The 22,067-nt window shown below is 39.6% G+C and overlaps 1 protein-coding gene across 1 annotated transcript; it reads left to right on the top strand.

Moving 5' to 3' along the window:
* Positions 1-10,003: 10,003 nt before the first annotated feature.
* LOC110688652 lies at positions 10,004-11,493 on the top strand. The gene is made up of 4 exons (XM_021865391.1): positions 10,004-10,277; positions 10,449-10,535; positions 10,653-10,885; positions 10,990-11,493. Exons 1-4 carry the CDS (start codon positions 10,004-10,006, stop codon positions 11,491-11,493), a joined length of 1,098 nt encoding a protein of 365 aa, XP_021721083.1.
* Positions 11,494-22,067: the final 10,574 nt, after the last annotated feature.

The following is a 22,067-nucleotide window of genomic DNA, read 5'->3' as shown; positions in this document are numbered from 1 at the left end:
TTGGAACCGGTTAACCGGTGCCAACTACATGGCGCACGGTTTTTTTTTTTTTTTAATTTTTTTTAGTTCAGTACAATAGGCACCCGTTGTGACTTAGAACCGGTGCCAAAAGTCCCAAAAAGTTTAAAAAAAAACCTTTTAGCACCAGTTCTTTCCAAAACCGGTGCCAGAAATACCCAAAAAAAATAATTTTTTTCATTTAAATTGTACCAAATACTTAGATATAATCATAATATACTTGAAACACATATATTTTCTTCAATATCTTGTAATATTACACTTTAAAAAACTGAAGAAAAAAAAAACAAAATCAAGGTCTGAAGAAGCAAGGGTGTGTTTAGCTGTTGCTGGCTGCTTAGGCTTAGGCTGGTGTGTTGATGGCTTACACTACTGCTTTCTTGTTCTGTTGCCTGTTTTTTCAGCTGTGATGCTGCTGTTTGGTTGTCTGGTGGTCATGTGCCTGCCTAGTGCTGGATGTTACTGTTGTTTTACCTGTCAAAGCTGCTAAACACACCACACACATACACATATTGTATATGGGGAGGACAAGACATTAATAACATGGTTTTTGCTTGTAGAAAATATCCACATCTATCATTTCAGCTCAGATTACAGAATGTATCTTCAGACGCAAAAGTTTCCAGATGTTTTAGTAAGAAAACAGCTCTAAAAAAAGATAAAAGGGTTGGGGGGGGGGGTTATCTAACTAAGACATAACAACAATTCTTAATGCATAAGTTTGTATGCACACATAAATTTAAGTGAAACGTCATAAGAAATACCAAATACCTATGTCTTAGCTTGGCATTCAATGACTATTCAAGCACAACAACAAAAACCGCAAATTTCATCAAAATAAAGCAAATAATTCATGAATCCATCAGGGGTTTTATTTTCATCCAAAAACTTGTCAAACTTTGTTACCTCAACGGACAAACTGGAGCAAATCACATTAAGAAGTTGTACGATGAAAGTGAGTCCCTTCATCATATGGATTATCCTAGTGTAACTATTTACGGCCAAGGGACTCAACGCATTGGTTTGTTATATAGGGGTCAGTTAAAAAGGGACATAGTCAAGGAGAATATTCCAAGCAACATCAACCAAGGGACATAATCAAGGAATTCAGGGTACACGCCAACATAAATAGCGACAACAACATATCACAATCATTCATCCCCTTGTCAGCAACAGATCACAATTCCTGGCAACCATTTATCAACAAGTAACACACAATGTTCAAGTGATTTCCTCAACAACACATCTTTGACAAGAATATGTTGGAGCTAAACACACTTAACAACAATGGATCAAATGAATCCCTTCATCACATGGAAATCAAAACCACACATAAAAACCCTTAAAAAAGGGACTCATTTTCATAACAAGGGGACTCAAATCACACAAGGCTAGGGGGATTGAAATAAATTTTTTTATTTCACCCAAATGTTCTCTCAAATAGGTCATTGAGAACAAATTATAGAAAATCAACACAAATTCTCATTATTCTTAACACATTTCCTAGCTTATTACACAACAACAAGGTCTCATCAGTCACCAAGCATAGAACCAGAACAAAGAATATCTCTTCAGACGCAAAAGTTTCCAGATGTTGTAGTAAGAAAACAGCTCTAAAAAAAGAGAAAAGGGTTGGGGGGTTATCAAACTAAGACATAACAACAATTCCTAATGCATAAGTTTGTATGCACATAAATATTTGAGTGAAAAGTCATAACAAATACCAAATACCTATGTCTATGACATAGGTTAACCGATTCAATACCCTAAGCAACATTACACTCTTAGCTTGGCATTCAATGACTATTCAAACACAACAACAAAAACCGCAAATTTCATCAAAATAAAGCAAATAATTCATGAATCCATCAGGGGTTTTATTTTCATCCAAAAACTTCTCAAACTGTATTACCTCAACGGACAAACCGGAGCAAATCATAGTGAGAAGCTGTACGATGAAAGTGAGTCCCTTCATCATATGGATTATCCTAGTGTAACTATTTACGGCCAATGAACTCAACGCATTGGTTTGTTATATAGGGGTCAGTTAAAAAGGGACATAGTCAAGGAGAATATTCTAAGCAACATTAATCAAGGGACATAATCCAAGAAACTCGGGCCGCACACCAACATCAATAGCAACAACAACATATCACAATGATACATCCCCTGCCCAGCAACATATCACAGTTGCTGGCAACCATTTATCAACAAGCAACACACAATCCTCCATCAACAAACACTTGATAAATTTAAACTCAGATAATACTTTAAAGTCAAAGGCAAAATAAGAAATAAAGAAATATAAAAGACAACTCATGCTGCTACCATGAATATGACAACTATATGTTGTTTTAGGCCAAAAAATATAACACGATCACACATGATTATGATTTGAGGATAGGAGGGAGAGAATTAGTATGCTGTGCTGAGGATATTGGGATGGACATTGTACTCCTTAGCGAAGACAAATGGTAATAATGTAAGAAATACGAGCGGGTAATAATGTACAAGCCACCCTACAACAAAAGCAAGCCTTGTTCCTTAATTTCTGACTACTTTTACAAGAAGAAGGAAATAAATTCATATTTCTGGAATTATAAATATTTATATAGCTGAAGTTAAGTGTAATTAAGGCACATATCAAGGACACACCAACGTCAATAGCAACAACATCATATCACAATCATACATCCCCTGGCCAGCAACAGATCACAGTTGCTGGCAATCATATATCAACAAGCAACACACAATCCTCCATCTCAGTCAACAAAAAATTAGAACAACAACAATAATCCAGCTCGCCAGCAACATATCACAATTGTAGAATAGGGAGTAAATCAACATGATCTCATCACAATATAATCCGGACAAAACATGATCTCATTGTAGTAATAAAACTTACGTAAAACTCAAAAAATCAAGCAACAAGAGAACTCAAAAAATCAGAAGCAGAAATTAAATTAGGGTGAAGAAAATTATATGCTGCATATAAAATACATAAACCCTAGAATTTTGTTTTTCATAATTATGGTGTTACAATTTCTAGAATCGAATTTATGAACTAAATGAAGAAGAATTTGAGAGGACATTGTGGATTTAGTCTTTTAGAAATTCAAATAAACTACTCGTAATATTGGATTGACAGAACTAGGATTTGGGAGTCTACATAATATACTATATATATGGGTTGGCCTTTAACCGATTCATTGGGCCTCAACCAACTTCAACAATGGGCCTATAGAATGTAAATGCACGTTTGTGTTTGAGCTTTTTATTACATGTACTCTGTATTCGTTTAATGTTGCTCTTACCTCGTTTTTTTTATCAAGTTATGGGATTCTCATCTACCTGTTAATGTGCATAATTTGATTAGATTTATAGAATAGGGTGATATTAAAGGACTGAGAAGCTGAGCAATGATATTCAATCTAAGAATTCGCTATGTAGTATATTTCACTAACAGATATGTATATATGTGTAACATCCTATTGAACAACACTAATATATTGATATGGTAACCCTAAACAAAAATAATCTGGGGAAAAAAACCTAAGTACAATTGACCCCGACCCTTAAACTTACACAATAATAATCCCAACGAATCTCTAGTTGGCAGTCTGAATTATCAGAAAAACTGCAAAAAATCATTGAAGTATTGAATACTAGGAAGATTCTAAGTTATTCGGATAAATATGACACACGAATTATTGAAATTGCTACATACATGATTTTATTTATACTTATATATGCTTCTTCGATCATACTTAAAATGGTTTAGGTTCTGGCTTTAACGAGTGGAGATTGAGGAATTGGAGAATGAGGTGATAACAAATTATGCGGTGACATGAGACTACTTTCGTCGATTCTTCGATTGTTAAAGCTAAGACGACCAAGTTGCATCTGGATTCCGTTTTTCATAAATTACATAAACCCTAGAATTTTGTTTTTCATAAATTACATAAACCCTAGAATTTTGTTTTTTATTTCCTATTCTGTTAAATTCTTACAAAATTTTGGCATGAATTGCATATAAAACAAATTAAGTTAACTTAATTAAACGATTCATCAATAAGTAAAGTAACTCATTCAACAATTCAACAAAATCATTTATTTAGAAAAACCTAAAAAATTTAAACCCAGAAATTTCGAACTTAAAAAGAACTCAAAAAACTTAGAAATATTGAACTCAGAAACTTTAAAAATTAAAAAACCTAGAAAAACCTAGAAACTAATAAACCCAGAAAAACCGATAAAAATCAAATAATAACCTAGGAATTTCGAACCAAGAAAAACCAAAATTAACCTTGAAATGTCGAACTCAGAAACTATGAACAAAGAAATAACCAACAAAAACTCAGAAAATAATAAAAACCAGAAAACAATAAACCTAGAAAAAACTGGAAAAAAATCAAGAAAAACCCAGGAACCAGATACCTAGAAATACTCATAATCCAGAAACCTAAACCCTAACCTCAAACAAGCCAAACCCTAACCTCAAATCTTGATTACAATAACATTACAATTACTAAATTGAAAACCAAATCCTCAAAAAACTCAAGAGTAGGAAGGAATTCATCAATGGAGTAACTAAAACCTAAGGTAGGTACTTACCTTGAAGCTGCTTCAATGGAGGAGAGATGGGTAGTACGTATGGACGGAGTACGAAGGTCGCTTAGCTTAACTGCTTCAATGGAGAGGATAAAGCTCGCAAAGCCCTTCAATGGAGGTGACAAATTTAAGGTCGCACAACCCTATAATGGAGATGGAGGGAGAAAAGAATAGGGCAAATGTCGTGGGAATTATTGAAGCCAAAACGAGGAATGAGGAAAGAAAGACATTGAACCAAGCTTGAAGCAGCAAAATTCGCGTTTGTTTTTTAAATGGCACCGGTTTTAACCGGTTCTAATTACCTTAATTGCCACCGGTTTAAGGAGAACCGGTGCCAACTTTTTCCCCATCTTTTTTTTAATTTCACAAGTTGGCACCGGTTTGAACCAGTGCTAATTAAATGCTTGACACCAATTTTGGTTAGAATCGGTGCAAACTCTTTATTTTTTGGTCCCGTCCGTTTATTTTGGCATCGGTTTTTAAGAACCGGTGTAATTGGGGGGGTGCCTATTTAGTTTTTTCTACTAGTGAGTGTTTCGGGGTTTTTTGAGTGTCCTACGAGAGAGTCACAATACGACGACTGACCTCTAGACGCATGTACCTGCAAAACAACGGAGATTCCTGTAGGTGGGAGTTCCACCTCTGATGATCAAGTTAGAATGTGTATGAGGAGTAAAAGTGCAAAAAGTAAAGGTTTCTCTTGGATTCCAAGAGAGTATCTGCAATGTGTAATTCCTCAGTTTGAGGTGTCAAGTGTCTGACTTTCTCTAATTGTGAGTTAATGTGAATGTGAATTAATTGTGTGTTCCCGAGGGGGAAACATCTCCCTTTTATAGGGTGTTGAAAAACAAGCCGAGTACTAGGTTTCAGTAAACCTAGGACTGACTAGGCTTTGCCTAGGAATTTGGGCCGTTAGAGGCCAGTTTCTTAGTTCGCTACCTGTCTGCCACGTGTCGTGGCCTGACTGGTTCACCTTGAACCTCTCGCGAGGTGACATGTGGCAGACTATGGTTGGTCCACGTGGATGACACGAGGCAAAGCTTGTGTGGTCCACGTGGCGGGAAAAAATCCCCTAATCATTTGGCCCTAACAGGGGTGACGTGGCTTGCCACGTGGCGGCTGTGACAGATATCACGCTCTGATTGGCTAACGGTTTTTTACTGTTTTTTTTTACTTCTTTTTTTACTGTCTCTTGAAATTCACCCCCTATAAATAGGGGATGTCCAAATCATTTGTTTGGACATTTCTTAAAATTCTAGAGAACTTTGTCTTTTTCTGAGAGAGAACTTCCGACTGCACCAAACCGCCTGCTCTTACAGCCGCTGTAAATTTTCAAGCGCCTTCATCTTCACCAACTAAAGGTAACCGCCTGTTTCATTTTCTTTTTTCGTACTTTCTCTGTTTTTTCTTTTGAAAATGATTTCCTTAAAGCACACGACACGACCTAGGTTAGTGATCAGCCGGTCACCGAGGACGACATAATCTAGAACTAGGAGTGCCGACTGCCCCTTGCTGGATCACCCTTTGCGAACTGCCCCAAGTTCGACTGTCTATGTGTCTGTGCAGGAAACCATGGCCAGAACTAAGAGAACTGCAAGGGTGACAAATTCAGATGGTTCTTCCTTCTATGCGCTTGTCAACGAATTGTCTGACGTGCCGCCTGGTGCCCCAAGAACTCCTAGTGATTCCATTTTGGATGAATCAGGGAGGAGGTTCAAAATGATATGCCAGCTTTTGTTGAACTGGCCCACCAGGCGGACACCAGGACCTAGAGCTCAGACAACAAATATGAGCCAAGTACCACTAGCAAATTCTCATATGAACCTGAGGACAGGCACTCTCGGCTAGGGGTCGCGAGAGAGTCCCTCTTAGTTGAATTGGGAGAAGATTGGGTGGAGCCGTCTGCTACCCGCCAAGAGCAATTTTCCTCCTACTACCATCGGAAGAAGATGGCCGATAAAATAGGGAGCTTCAGAGCACACCATGTCATGGGACATGGTTACATTCTATGCGTGCCGGATGCTGAGGACACCGTAGTCTGGAAAGAGGGGTACAACTATGGGGATGAGTGTTTTGGCTGCATGCTATGAGGCAGCTATTAAAGATGGCCTTAGATTTCCTTTTCATCCGGTTGTGGAGCGAATATTGGACGGATACCAGCTGGGTGTTTGGCAATTGGTCCCAAACTCGTGGTTCAATATATTGGGCTATGTTGCCGACTACAAAATGCATCAAGTAGAGCCCAACTTCAAAGCATTCGCCCACATGCATTACCTAAGCCGGACCCAAAAAGCAAGCGGGACCGACTGGTTTCAATTGTCTAGCCATAAGGGCTCTATGATGACTTTGGGGAAGGAGAGCAAGTGGAAGGATTGGAGAAACACCTTCTACATCATCTTTTACCCTTACAAAGGCAGGAACCAAAAATATAACAGGTGGAACAGGAATCCACCTTTCCTTGCAGGCGGTTCAGAGCTGTCGCCTGTTCCTCGCAAAGCAAAGGAAGAGATCCTTGACAGGGGACTCTTCAAAGTAGATATTTAGGCGAACCCTGAGACTTGGGCGAGGGAATTCGTTCCCCAATATTATATTCCCAAGTATAACTGGTTTTATGATAGGACATATTTTGCCGCCTATGGCCTTAGTGAAGAAATGCCGAGAGGTAGTTGACCGCTTGTTCAAGTGTCTAGTAAACATGATTTATTTTTGCGTCAAACTAACCCCGATTTATCTTTTCTAGACAAAGTTATGGAAAAACTCTCGGCATCAAAGTGAGCTGCTACGTTGTTACGTTCGACCATCTTGGGCAAGAAAAAGGAAACATAAAAGAGAAGGAAAAACACGAGAAAGAACGAGAGTAACTAAAACAAAGGCAAAAACGGTAAGAAGAGGGACAAACAAGTGACAAATAAGGGGAATTCACTAGTGAAAAAGGGTGAAATGGTGGCGTAAACGCCACTCATCAAAATCCCCCACACTTGCCTCTTGCTTGTTCTCAAGCAAAACTAGGAAAAGAAAGACAAAGAAAACACTACAAAGACAAACACGACATGGGAAGGCTTAGAATAGCAAATAAAGTTTTAAGGTGGACAAATGCTCTATTCGGACTCAAAAGGATAGACAAACGCCAATGAATACTAGCCTTTCTAAATTAAATGATGTAAACACGCCCCAAGATGCTAATGGTTGCAATAGTCAAGCCTAAGCCAAGCATAGAGAACTAGTGATTCATTCTCTGCCCTAGTCCCCTCTAAAACGGTCCGCGTTCTCCCCACTAGCTTCAAATCATCCCCTTAGTTGGCTCCTAATGATTCCACGAAGGAACCGGAAAAAGATTCATTTTGAGGAGGTATAAAGTTATCTAGACATCTCAATTATGCATGCTCTCTCCATAGGGTTGAAAACCATCTCACTCTACCGGTTTTTGACCACGCCCCTCTAAAGTCTAAGGGTCTTTACTAGGGTTGTAATGACTTGTCTAAAGGTAAAGGTAGGGAGATCATTTTAAATAGTGGTGGCAAATCCTAAGTGAAGCAAGAGAATGGCCAACCCTCATAAACAAAACTCAAGAAACAACCACAACCCAAACAAACAACCATTATTTCGATTTCATTACATTACCACCCTTATTCAAGGGAAAGGAACTTCAAAGCTCTTAATTTTTTATATTTTTATATGTTTTTTTAAACTTCATTTGATCTTCTTACATCACATATTTCTTTTCAAGCTTTTCTTGCATGTTCATATTCAAGCTCAACTTTCAACTCTTTGCTTAAAACCAATTCTCAACATAATTCTTGCTCATATTCACTATGCTAACAACATTACCCTCACATACCAAATTCTTCACTAACTAAAAGGCTTAGTAAAACATAGGTCGTTAGGCTTGTAATGCGGTTAAGTAAAGAATGGGAAACATTAAGCTCAAATTGGTTAGCAAATAGGTTGATGCAAAATAAAAAATCAGTCAAACACATTCATAAAAACCCTAGAGAGAGAAAGCTTTGATTTGTGTCAATGGTGGTCTGATTTGGCTGGTTTAGTCCCTAAATCTGTTGTTATGGCTCGAAAAAGAAGTAATCTACCCTGCTCCCTCTAAGATCACAAAAAATGTCACTGAGTCATTGTTTGTTCCCGCTTCTGCTGGATTCCAGATTGTTCATGAGGTGTTTGATGAAGGAGATGAACTTGTCACTCCTACTCCTGACCTTTTTCATCCCACTGGAGGAATGATTAGTAGAAGAGATGCTGAGCTCTTGGCCCTTAGTTTTGGCTCTGTCTGCCCTAAATCTAATGGAACAGTAACTTCCCCGATTACTGTTCCATTGCCTGATCAAGCCTCAAGTTCTCCTGATGTGCCAGATGCTGGTCTTGTATTATAAAATCCACAACCTCCTGTCACTAATGAAGTTATGCTTAAAGATGTTGACAGAGAAGTGCCTGGTGATAGAGGTTTTAGTGGAAAATTGACTACAAAAGGGTTTGCTCTAAACTTTGTGCCTCCGTAAAGTAAAGATGGTAAGTTAATTGTTGTTTTGCCTAGTGATGAAATTGAGGAAGAAAATAGGAATTGGATTCATGCAATAGTTCTATATGTCGTTGGGTATTACCCTACAATTGCAGCCATTAAGCGCTTCATTGCTAATGAATGGGGAATTGCTAACAATCCTGATGTTTATTGGCATGATGAGGGATACTTCATAATCAATCTGCGTTCCTTAGACAATATGAATTCTGTCATGTGTGAAAGCCCTCATATGCTTTATGGAAAGCCTATTATTTTCAAACCCTGGTCTAAAAAATTTAATTTCAGTGCTGAAATTTTATGCACTATTCCACTATGGGTTAAATTGCCTAACCTTCCTCTGAATTGTTCGGGTGCTGAAACTTTGAGTCGAATTGGTAGCACCCTTGGTGTTCCAATATGTGTTGATGAGTGCACATCAAGGCAACTAAGAGTATCTTATGCTAGGTTACTTATTAAAATAGACATCACAAAACCTCTAGTGAAGTCTGTTTGGGTGGAAAGTCCCAAAGGAGAGATAGTGGAACTAAAGGTGATATATGAGTGGACCCCTCCCTTCTGTGTAAAATGCAATAAGGTAGGAAACAATTGTGATGAGCTTTAAACAAATCGTAATCAGCCTGCTCCTACAATCTAAGCTCAGAAGAAGGTTTGGGTTCAAAAACAGAAAGAAGGCCCTGAAACCAAAGTATCAGGAGCTTGGGAAACCATGAAAAAGAAAGGTAAGGAACATGCTTTGTCTTCTAATCCTGTCCTTACTACAAATAAGTTTGATATGCTACCTGTTGATCAATCTGATGATGCTGATTTGAGACCTAAACCTAGCGGGGGTGGGCCCCCTCCAATTCAATGATCATCACTGTTTGGAATATCAGGGGTCTTAATGATCCTTCTAAAAAGGCTAATGTTAAGCAGCTCCTTGATAGAACTAGTTCTGATTTAATCTGCTTGCTTGAAACTAGAGTAAAACAGATGAAGTGTGCTGGAATTCAGAAGAAGATTGCTCATGGCCTGATCTGGGTTTGCAACTATTCTGAGTCTAGAAAAGGTAGAATTATGTTAGGGTGGAAGAATGATAGAGTACATATTGATGTTCTTACTGTTCATTCTCAATTTATTCATTGTATTGTTAGTACTCTTGATTATAGTAATCAGATTACTTTCTCTTTTGTCTATGGGTTACATAATATCCATGATAGGAAGAAAGAGCTTTGAAGAGGTATTAAAGCTATTGGATCTGTGTCAATGCCTTGGATTTGCACTGGTGATTTTAATTCTGTCTTGTATCCTGAAGATAGAGTTAATGGAAATGAGGTCACAGATTATGAAGTTAGAGACTTCAAAGATTTTATTGAACAAATGAGCTTTACTGAGATCAAGAGTAAAGGCTCATATTTCTCTTAGTCTAATAAGGCTCATTTAGGCCCTAGAACTCAAACTAGAATAGACAGGGGTCTGGTCAACTTTGAGTGGCTCCTTCAATTTTCAAATGTTAAAGCTATTTATCTTCGTCCCTCATTATCTGATCATGCCCCTCTGATGTATGAGGTTCTCCCTCCTGCTCCTGGTAAGGGAAAGCCCTTTAGATTTCTGAATCATATGCTTACTCATCCTGATTTCATGAATATTGTGGCTGAAATTTGGAGTGCAGGATCTCAGGGAAATTCTATGAGTAGAATTTGGAAAAAGTGTAAGAACTTGAAGGTTAAGCTTAAAGATCTTAATACCAAAGTTTATGGTAATGTTGAAATGAAAGTTGACTTAACTTAGTAGGATGTTTTTGATATTCAAAGACAAATGGCTCTTGATCCTCATTCTCTGACTTGCTGGTCCAGGAGGCTACAGCTATCGAGCAGCTCAAATATTGGAGATCTGTGCAGGAGAGTATTTACAGAAAGAAAGCTAGGGTGCAATGGGTTAAACTTGGCGACTCTAACACCAAGTATTTCTTCTCCACGATGAAACAGAGACAAGCCAGGAACAAAATTGATTCTCTCTTGACTGAGCATCATGTTCTTCTTAAAACCCCTAGTGACGTAGAGAAAGAGATTGTGTCTTTTTATAAGCTTATTCTGGGTTCGAGATCTCCTGCCCTAGATGCTATTGACCTGAATACAATGAGAGCAGGGAAACAACTCTATACAGAAGCTCAGAATTTGCATATTAGTCCTGTGACCAACTCTAAGATTGACTGTGCAATCAAAAGTATCTCTGATGATAAAGCACTTGGAATTGATGGGTTCAACTTAAAATTTTTCAAACATACATGGGACATTGTTAAACTTGAGATCTATGAAGCTGTCCATGATTTCTTTGCTACTGGCACCTTGAATACTTAGTGGAACTGTACAACCTTGACCCTGGTCCCTAAAATCCAGAATCCCTCTTTTGTGAAGGATTTTAGACCTATTGCTTGCTGCACTGTTCTTTATAAGATTATTTCAAAGATCTTGACTGCTAGGCTTGCTTAAGTTGTTGGAGGTATTGTTGATGAAGCTCAGGATGGGTTCATTCCTGGTAAGCACATTGGGGATAATATCTTATTAGCCACTGAGCTAATCAAGGGTTATAATCACAAGCAAATTACTCCTAGATGTATGATTAATGTTGATCTGAAAAAAGCTTATGACTCCATTGCATAGAGCTTTCTTAAGGCTGTAATGTATGAGCTTGGCTTTCCCACTGTTTTTTTCAACTGGATTATGAAGTGCATATCTACTGTGTCCTTCTCCATCTTGATAAATGACTCTCCTTTAGCTCCTTTTAAAGCACAGAAAGGATTAAGGCAAGGTGACCCTATGTCTCCTTTTCTGTTTGCTATAGGAATGGAGTATTTATCTAGATTCTTGCATGAGCTTGCTAAGATGCCTGATTTTAATTTTCATCCTAGATGTGAGAGGCTGCTTATCACTCACCTAATGTTTGCTAATGACCTGTTGTTGTTTACTAGAGCCGATGAGTGTTTTTTTAAGCTCATGTTTAAGGCTTTTCAGAAATTTTCTACAGCTTCTGGCCTTGAGGCTAATCTGCTTAAGAGTGAGGTGTATTTTTGAGGTATTGACATAGATTTACAGGAAGCTCTTCTGAGAAGCTTGGGTATGGTTGCAGGCTCTATTCCTTTCAAGTATATTGGGGTGCCTCTTTCTTCTAAGAAGTTAACTATTCAACAATGCAAGCCCCTGGTTAACAAGATAACTAGCAGAATTGAGGGATGGGCTTCAAAATTCCTTTCTTATGGTAGTAGATTACAGCTTATAAAGAGTGTTATTTTTGGGATTCAAACATATTGGGCTCAAATTTTTATATTACCTAAAAAGATTATGAAGGAGATTGAACTAGATTTAAAGCTTTCTTGTGGACTTGTAATGCTAATCCCTCAAAGAAAGCTCTCATTGCTTGGAACACTGTTTGCTTGCCTAAATTATGTGGGGGATGGAATATTATTTCCTTTCATGATTAGAACACATCTGCTATTTGTATGATTTTATGAGATATAGCTCACAAAACTGATTCCCTTTGTGTCAAGTGGGTTCATATATACTATTTCAATACAGTCAGATTCTGGGAAGGTGATATTCCAAAGAAAAGTTCTTGGGTGCTCAGGAAAATATTGAAATACAGGAAATTGATTGATGATATTGGAGGATGGGATTTTGTAATGAATAATAACAGGGTTTAGATCCAGCTCATTTATAAAAGTCTTAGACAATAGAGTCCAAAGGTTCCTTGGAAAAGGCTTATTTGCAATAATGGTGCTTCTCCAAGGAGTATTTTCATTCTATGGCTTGCTGTTTGGAACAGATTGCTTGCTAAAGATAGAGTTCTTAAATGAAAATGTTTACAGGAAAATGAAAATGTTCACCATCTTTTCTTTCTTTGCAACTATTCTAGAAGAATTTAGGAGAAGGTCATGTATCTTCTCAAGTGTCACAAGTCTGTTCAAGGTTTCAACCAGGAAATGGAATGGGCTATGAAGAGAGGTAGAAGGTCAAGTTTGAATGCTAGATTACACTTGATGTTTCTGGCAAAAACTGTTTACAACATATGGATCCAGAGGAACAACACTATGTTCAATGGCAATTGTGAACCTGCTGAAACTGTTTTCAGATCTGTGGTTTACAGGATTTCTTGCAGATGCAGTGAAGCTGACAGACAAACCCTGATCACTGTGGTCACCTAGTTTCTGCTGGGTGCTCGTAGATCGTTGTTTAGTTTGTTTGTTAGAGTTTGTTTTGGTTGCTTATTGGTAGACTTTGTTCAGTTGTTGAGTGGCTTTTTCCCAGTTTTTGTTGTCCTGTTCCTTTGGTTCTAAGTGACCCTCCTAGAGGGTAGCTTTTAACCTCTGAGTTTAGATGGGCCTGTCTTGGCTGTAGGACCTTAGAAACCCTTCCTAGAAGGTGGGCTGGTAGTCCTAGGCCTTGGCCAGTTTCTTTGTTCTTTGAGCTTTGTATTGTTAGGTGTTGGCCTCTTTGTTCTTGTACCTCACTTTTTGCTTTTTTTTCAGCTCCTTTTGGTAATAATATTTGTATTTACCAAGAAAAATAAAATAATAAAAAAAAATCAAATTTGTAACTAAACAAAAGAAAATATAAATGAAAATGAGAAAAGGTGCCCTTTTCCTCCCCTAAAAGTGTTAGGTCACGATCTCGAGAGCTAGAAATCAACACAAGGATTAAGACACACATAATCGAGGATCCTAAAATGCCGCACAAAAAATTGATGTAGGCTTGAACAAAATAAGCCTCACAAGGGATGAAAAAGGTAAGCAAATGACAACTAAAGGGCTTTAAATCCACTACAAGGAGCAACTCCATCTTACCACTGCCCATGAACTAAGGGTTCAAATGTCCTCAAAATTTCTTAACCTTGCTAACTTAGCTAAGGTTCATTTAATTTAACCAAAGGAAATCTCAAACCGTGCATCTCATCATAAAGTTAAGAAGAAACAAGCATTCTAAGGCGCATAATCAAGGAAATAGAGTCCAAATGTACAAGCAAATTCCAAAACACATTCATATCATCTTGCCATAATCATGTTTGTCACACAAAAATGAAAACTAAACAAGAGAAGGAGGAAGAAATAAAAAAGGTTCGCAAATGAGGCACATAAATCCAAATAAAACCCAATCGACATACGATGATCGTTCGCTATCAACACCAACGATCCCATGTTCCTTAGAACCAAATACAAACAACCTCGAACTATTCAACTTCTTCCTATACGGATACTAAACTAAGCACGCCAAAAGAAAGAAAAGAGAAAATAGAGAAAACATCTCACCCATATGTCTCATTGAAGAATAATAGAGCAACCTTACAATTTACATGGCTCCAAAAGTTGCTTCCAATTTTCTTTTAAGCTACAAAAGAGAGAGATAAAAGCAAAACCAACACAATACAAAGAAAAATGTTAGAAAGAAAAAGAAAGAAAGATTTATCAACTCAAATTCTTGGGCATAACCAACTACCCAAACCTTACTCATTCTCGAATCATCATCATCAAAACATCATTGACCAACAACAAATAAAAACAATGCTACCAAAAAGCTTATCAACAACAACACCCAGGAGGCCACCCGTAACCATGGGGATCCCAGCCTCTGGTATAACCAGGAGGCCACCCGTAATGACCCTTAAAAATATCTAGTTGGGATGCGGATAACTGGTCAAATGGCTTAGGATGAGCTAGAGGCAAAGGGTGAGAGGGATCAACGTAGGGGTAGTTAGGGTCACCCCGATAATCACTCCCACCCGAAACCCGGTAGTCATAATGACTGGACTCATCGAGAAATTCGAGCCTTGGCACATTGGGGTACATAGGTTTGTCGTCACCCCCCCAAGATGGCACGGGCCCTTGTTTGACCGGCACGTACGCTAGCATCTTATAGGGCATTTTTTTTCGGATATCAGATATCGGTCCGATATCCGAAAAAATCACCCATATAAAAAATGTTAAACCCTAAAATTACCCTCAATCCCAACTTCCCCCCAACCCGCCTCTCTTCTCCGCTTCTCTCTCTTCCCCTCTACTCTCTCTTCCACCACCCTTCCCCACTACCTTCTCCGGCACCCTCTCTGACCACCTCACCACCGACTTCCACCATATCTCCCCCTTCCGAAACCCCCACCAACTCACCTCCCAACGACTTCACCGAGTTCCAACTCGCCGAGTCATATCGCGTAGAGAATACGACAATCACACGCCGCCACAATTGGAAGCTGATGGGTGGCATTTATGCCACCATTTCACCCTTTTTAACTAGAGAATTCCCCGGATTTGTCACTTGTTTATACCTCTTCTTACCGTTTTTACCTTTATTTTAATTACTTTAGCTCCCTCTCGTGTTTTTCCTTCTCTATTATTATTTTTTCTAATTTTTACCTTCTATTCGTGTGTTTTATTAACTCCTAGCACTCGTGGGAGAATTTTGGATTGCAAAACGAAGTTGGAGTTGCTAAGGTAGCTTGCTCAAGGAAGAGGAAATGCTACAAAGGAGAGAGCGCACTGCTACAGGTAGCCGCGGGCACGGACAGGTGCATCCTGAGCTACATAGTAGTTTCTGGAGATGGCCTTGAGAGGGCGCGGCTCAGAGGGCCGCAGGCGCAACATTTAAGGCCGGGGGTGCGGCGAGCTAGGTTTTCCCAACTTCTTACCCACGAAGGAGATGGCGCGTCAGCTTGAATGGAGAGGCCTCTCCCATGCCTGTTTGCCTTGTTTTAACAAGAGACTGTAAATAGTCTCTGGCTTAAATCTTCATGTATCTACTATTCCATTAACATCAAAAATACTTTGTAGAGAGAGAATATGATTATCTTTTAGAGAGAGAAAATAGGTAGTCTTCATGTTTCAATCTTGGTAATCAAGATATTCAAGTTTTCTTCAAGATTATTGCAACTATTTCATGTTTGGCTAATCCCTCAATATTTATAATAGTAATCTCTTTTCCTTATCTCCAGTCTTTTGATTTATTGTTCTTATTTGTGTTTTCTTCAATAAATTTCCTTGCTTTACTTGTTGCATTGCTTTCTTTTTTATTTAGAATCATGTTAAGTTGTGTTAGGATTGAATACATGTATAATTTAGTTGTCACGGCTATTTTCCTTTCTCTAGCTTAGATTTCTAGCAAGGGAAGGGGGTGAAAATCATGTTTTCTTGAGTTTCTATTGCTTATTGCTTGGGTTTTGCCTTGAGTTGATGATTTGTGCTTAAATATGCTTGGGGTTATTGTTCTCCACCTTTAATCCCAATGTTTTAGTCCTAGATTAAATGCATGAGAATGATCTAGTTTAGGTTTGATTGATTTCATCAACTTGCTTCGAGTAATTGCATGAGAATGAATTATTTTGAGTAGAGTTTGTACTCCTTGGCATGAATCCGTATTGATTTTCATAGTTGTCTTGTTGGTCATGATTGGAACCCCCTCTCCATAGTGCTTTTTTTTTTTACCATATTATCTTTATAGCCTTGCTTTTCATCTTCATTTTAGAGTGTCTAGTTCAATCTCCTTATTTTTGGCTTGATTTAGTCTCTTTTGGTAGATAGTTTAATCATAGAACTTCTTAAAAACAAACTATAATACCCCCCTTTGTTACTTGCAATAGATTCTAGATTTCGCAGTGATTGTGCAATACCCCGTTTCTTTGGGATTCGACCCTGACTTACCATTATCTAATATAAATTTGATAGAGATAGGTTAGGAGTAAAAATTGTAGATTTGATCTAGGGTAGTAGTAACGACCTATTATCCCCCGATCAAATTTTTGGCGCCGTTGCCAGGGAAACGACTTGTTTTGCACTCTTATTGTGTTATTATTGGATTTGTTACCTTTTTATTTTGTTCCTTTACTCTCTTGCTAGTCATTGCTAATTGTTTTCTTAGCTTTGGTGGATGCAAAGGAGATCTCAAGGACCTCCTACACACTACATTGACCACAAAATTGACCGCACTTTGAGACAAGTCCGAAGACTTTATCAAGAAGAGGGGCGAGTTCTTGGTGCTATTTTTGATAGTGAGAGTAACTCTTGGTCCTCAAGTTCTCAAAGCGAGGAAATGGCGAGGCAAGAGAATGATGTTTTTTTTTGTGAGTTTGGGAATCCTCAAGATTATGAGCTCATGGGAGGGATTTTGCTACCCTTCACGGAAACCAACTTTACCATTCATCCTCAATACACTAGAATGGTTCAAGCGGAGCAATTTTCGGGTTCTCCAAGTGAAGATCCTATTGAGCATCTTGATATATTCCTTGAGCTTTGTGCCACGATTCAAACTAACCAAGTTTCTTAAGAACACATCCGTATGCACTTATTCCGACAATCTCTTTCGGGTAGATCAAAGAAGTGGCTCAAACAAGTCAAGTCAAACTCTCTCACGACATGTAAGGAGATAGTCAAGGCGGCGTTCTTGAAGAGGTTTATTTCCGAAGAAAAGACCGCCGAGATGAGAAGGAATATTGCATCATTTGAACAAGAAGCGGATGAGAGTCTTAATGAAGCTTGGTAAAGATTCAAAAAGTTGGTACAAGCATATCCTCATCACGAATACAATCCAAGCTTGCTCATGATATTCATCTATGATGGGTTGGAACCTATGTCTAGAGCTAACTTGGATGCGGGGGCGGGTGGCCAATTGATAAAAGTCTCCTAAAATCAAGTCGAAGCAACAATTGAAGAGGTAGTGAAGAACTACTCTTTGGGTGGTAGAAGGAGGAATGCACCAAAGAAGGGTGGAAAGTATGAATTGGAGAAGGTCGATCAATTGCAACATCAAATTGAGCTTTTGACAAAAGGGTTTGCAAAGTTGAATACGAGTGTCAATAGTGGGGCAAGCTCCTCCAAAGTCAATTCTTTCTCTTGTCAAAATTGTGGTGGAACGAACCATGATACATCTTATTGTGGAGGTTGGTGCCCGGAGCATGTGGCGGCATACAACACAAGGCAAGATGTATATAGGGGAAGTGGCGGTGGAGTAGCGTGGAGGCAACCACCACCCGGATTTACTTACGAACCTCAACAATGGAATCAACATGCTCAACAATCATACAAATTCAACCCCCAATACCAAAACCCATCTCCATTCCAAACCCAAAACCCTAGAGAAAACTACCCAAGAAACAACCAACACAATAATCAAAACCAATACCATAATCAAAATCAAGCGGCTCAAAGGAGTCAAGAGCAAGCATCTCAACCCGATTCTACTCAAACCCAAATTCTTCAACAACTTCAAGCTATGAATCAACAAATGCAAGAGAACAAGGCTCATAAAAAGATGGTTGATTCACAACTAGCTCAATTGACCGAGAGAGTCCCTTTCAACTCACCTTCTACTCTACCCGGACAATCACAAACTAACCTTTCCAACATTGTGAAACCCGACTCTTGCAAGGCAATCACATTGAGATCGGGTACATCCTATGAGGGTCTCGAGGAGGGGGATAGTGAGGAAAAAAAAAAGGAGAAGAGAGTGTGAGTGAAGACAAGGAAGTTGAAGGAGAGAAGGTTGTTGAGAAAGAAAGAAGTATGGAGAAAGAGAAATCTAAAGATGTGGTGACATCTTCAACCCCTAGTAAGGCTAGGAGTCTTGATGGACCGGTTCTCTTTCTCGGTCGACTTGCGGAGCGGAAGTTGAATGATAAGTTTGCAATGTTCCTTAGTGTGATGAAGAACTTGCACATAAACCTCCCTTTCATTGAAGTTGTCACACAAATGCCTTCATACTCCAAGTTCTTGAAAGATATTTTCACAAACAAGATGAAGCTTAATGATGAGCTGATCACTCTCCCCCATCAAGTGAGTGCACTTGTTCAACATAAGATGCCCAAGAAGCAAAAGGATCTGGGAAGTTTCACTTTGCCGGTAAAGATTGGGAACATGGAAGCTAGGGGTGCTTTAGCAGATCTTGGAGCAAGTGTTAGTTTGATCCCTCTATCCATTGCTCAAAAGCTTAATATGAAATAATTCCCACAAGAAAAACTATCCAATTGGCCGACCGTTCGGTAAAGTTGCCTTGCGGTGAACTAGAAGATATTCCTATTCAAGTTAGGCATATTTTTGCGCCTTGTGACTTTGTAGTGATGGATATGGAGGAGGATATTGTAATCCTTTGATTTTGGGTCGTGAAGCTCTTAAGACTTTGGGGGCGGTGATCAATTGCAAGAACAACACCATTACATGTGAGGTTGCCGATGAAAATATTGTTTTTGAGTTCTTTATGCTACTCAAGATCCCCATGGTTGAGAAGTGCTATAGGGTTGATGTTGTGAATGAAGAGTTAGATTGCTTGGGAAGGGTTATGATGAATCCTCAAGATCCAATGGTTGAAGCCCTTACATGCGAGGAAGAGTACCACTCTCAAGAAGAAAAAGAGTTTGTCATGGCCATTGAAGAAGCCAAAAAGGAGGAAGAGAATGTCTTAGGGATGATGAGTTTGAACTAGCGGAGGAGAAATTGTAGGAGAGTTCCAAGCCTCCTCCCAAGATAGAACTGAAGCCCCTTCCCCCCTCTTTGAAAGATGCTTATCTTGGAAATGAAGGGGAATACCCTATTATTGTCAATGCTACCCTAGATGGTCTTGATTTTGATAAATTACTTGTTGTATTGAGAAATTATAGAGATGTGATAGGGTATAGCATTGCTGATATCAAGGTTATTAGCCCCTCTTTGTGCATGCATCGTACTCATCTTGAGGATGATCAATCCACCTCGATTGAGCCTTGATTAGGGGATTTTTCCCCACCAATCACCATTTGACAAGTGGACCAATCAGGTTCCGCCATGTGTCCGTCACATGGGCCAATAGGAGCCTGCCACGTGTCAAGCAGTGATTTTTCCACCATGGACCAATTACCACACGACACGTGTCCTTCCCATGACACCTTGGATAACCGGCCACCTAGGCCCAATCCGTGGAAAAAGCCCAGTCAGCCTTGGGTTTAACCTAAACCTAGGAATTGGCACGCATCCCAAGGCATATAAATAAGCACATTAATCCTCATTAAGGGGGATTACATTCATTAATTACTCTCGCCTAGAGAAAAACACTTACCTTTCCGCATTAATTACTCCTTAAACAAGTACTAACTTGACCGTCGGAGGCGAAGCTCCACCCACCCGGAGTCTCCGTTTGTTTTGCAGGTACAGGCGTCTGGTTCTAGTCTCGGAATTGTAACTCTCCCGTAGGACATCTGAAAACCCCGAAACATTGTGGTGCCGTCTGTGGGGAGAGTACTTTTGAGATGGCATCAACGTCTGTACCGACTCCAGAAGAGAGGCTTCTAGAGGACGACCCTCAAGTATACTCAGACCATGATATAGAGAATGAAATTTAGGTTGAATCACACACGGCCTCAGACGGGACCCTGAGGGCTCGACGCACCCGTCACACCAAAAGTAAAGAACGGGTAGATCATCAAGCTGGACCCAGTAATCTAGGAGTTGATTAATAGGAAGACGCCTACTCTCTCTAAGGAGCAGACGGCCAGAAAACCTTCTCATTCAGGAAGGAGGAGGCATGTTCAAGGCCGAGAGGCGACGCCCCACCCTAACTCTAGGAAGTAGGATCCGCCTGTGATAGACTTGACAAAGTATCGTTTTCCCTCACCAGGGAAGAGAAAGCCCATTCGTCATATACAGGCGGATGGATCAAAGAAAATGTACTCAAACGCTCGGCTATTGCTAAAGTAGAAGAAGAATGACCGACTGTCAGAGTCGGCCTCCACTTCAGATTTCCAAGATAGTCTACACAATGCCTCTATGAGGTACACTCAATCAAACTATGAAAGTCAAACAGGCGGTACCTCCCGTCGGTCTGGATTTCATAAAGAGCAGGCGGTACCAAACATGCCATGCATACCGCAACAACAATTTTTCTTTCAGCCACCTCTGTTTGGAGGACAGGCGGCAAAAAATGTCCAACCCTTGGATTGGCAACTACGGTTGCTAAGACTTGGAGAACAGCCGTCCACTTTCTCCAAGGAAATTACAGAGGCCGCCCAGCCGACCAAAGTTAAGTATGTGCTAGTATGCGCCTATGACGACACTACTAACCTTGAGGACCATTTGATGGCGTTCACCAACCTAATGTACCTTCAAGGGTTTGATGATCCCACTTGGTGCAAGTGTTTTCCGGCGACTCTAAAGGGAATCGCACAACAATGGTTCGGCAACCTGCCGACTGGTCGTGTGAACAATTTCAGGACGCTTTCTTATTTATTCACCTCCAACTTTGCTATGAACATCCCTGCAAAGAAGACGACCCTCGATTTAGGGACAATTCAGCAGGGTGAAAAGGAAGGACTCCGTTCCTATATCCGACGGTTCAACCTAATGAGGATACAAATTCAAGGTCTGCCGGATGAGGTAGCCTACACTGATTTTTTCAGAGGTCTCAAGGATGGGTCGACCTTTAAGTTTGACCTGGTTCGAAAGAGAGTTGCGACTCTCCAAGAAGCTTTGGTTGAAGCTGAAGCCTATATACAGGCAACAGATCTTTGTAATACTGGAAAGCAGTCAGATGGGAGGAGGTCCGACAAAAAAGAAAACCGACTAAAGCAGTCGGCCAATAAAGATGATAAAAAGAGAAAAGAGGTCTGGGCGGCCGACTCCTCTAAACAGTCGGCCCAGAAAAAGAAAAAAGAGTTCAGACCATACTCTCCTAAGTATGCGTTCAGCAAGGATAGTCAAGCTATCCTCAAAGAAATCAAGGGTCGGATCTCAATTGAGAAGCCGACCCCATGAAAGGTTCTGCGAGCAATCGGAACCAGGACAAATTATGTCATTATCATGAAGACGTTGGTCATGAAACCAACGAATATATCAGCCTCATGCGCCACCTAGACCGCCTGGCTGAACAAGGCGACCTTAACTCCTATGTTAAGAAGTTTAAGGGGAACACTTCCTCAAAGAACAAGCAGT

The sequence above is a fragment of the Chenopodium quinoa genome, unplaced genomic scaffold (genome assembly GCF_001683475.1).
Source record: "Chenopodium quinoa cultivar QQ74 unplaced genomic scaffold, ASM168347v1, whole genome shotgun sequence".
Classification (NCBI taxonomy): Eukaryota; Viridiplantae; Streptophyta; class Magnoliopsida; order Caryophyllales; family Amaranthaceae; genus Chenopodium; species Chenopodium quinoa.
Note: the sequence above shows the minus strand (reverse complement) of the source record. Positions and strands in the feature narration are given on the sequence as shown.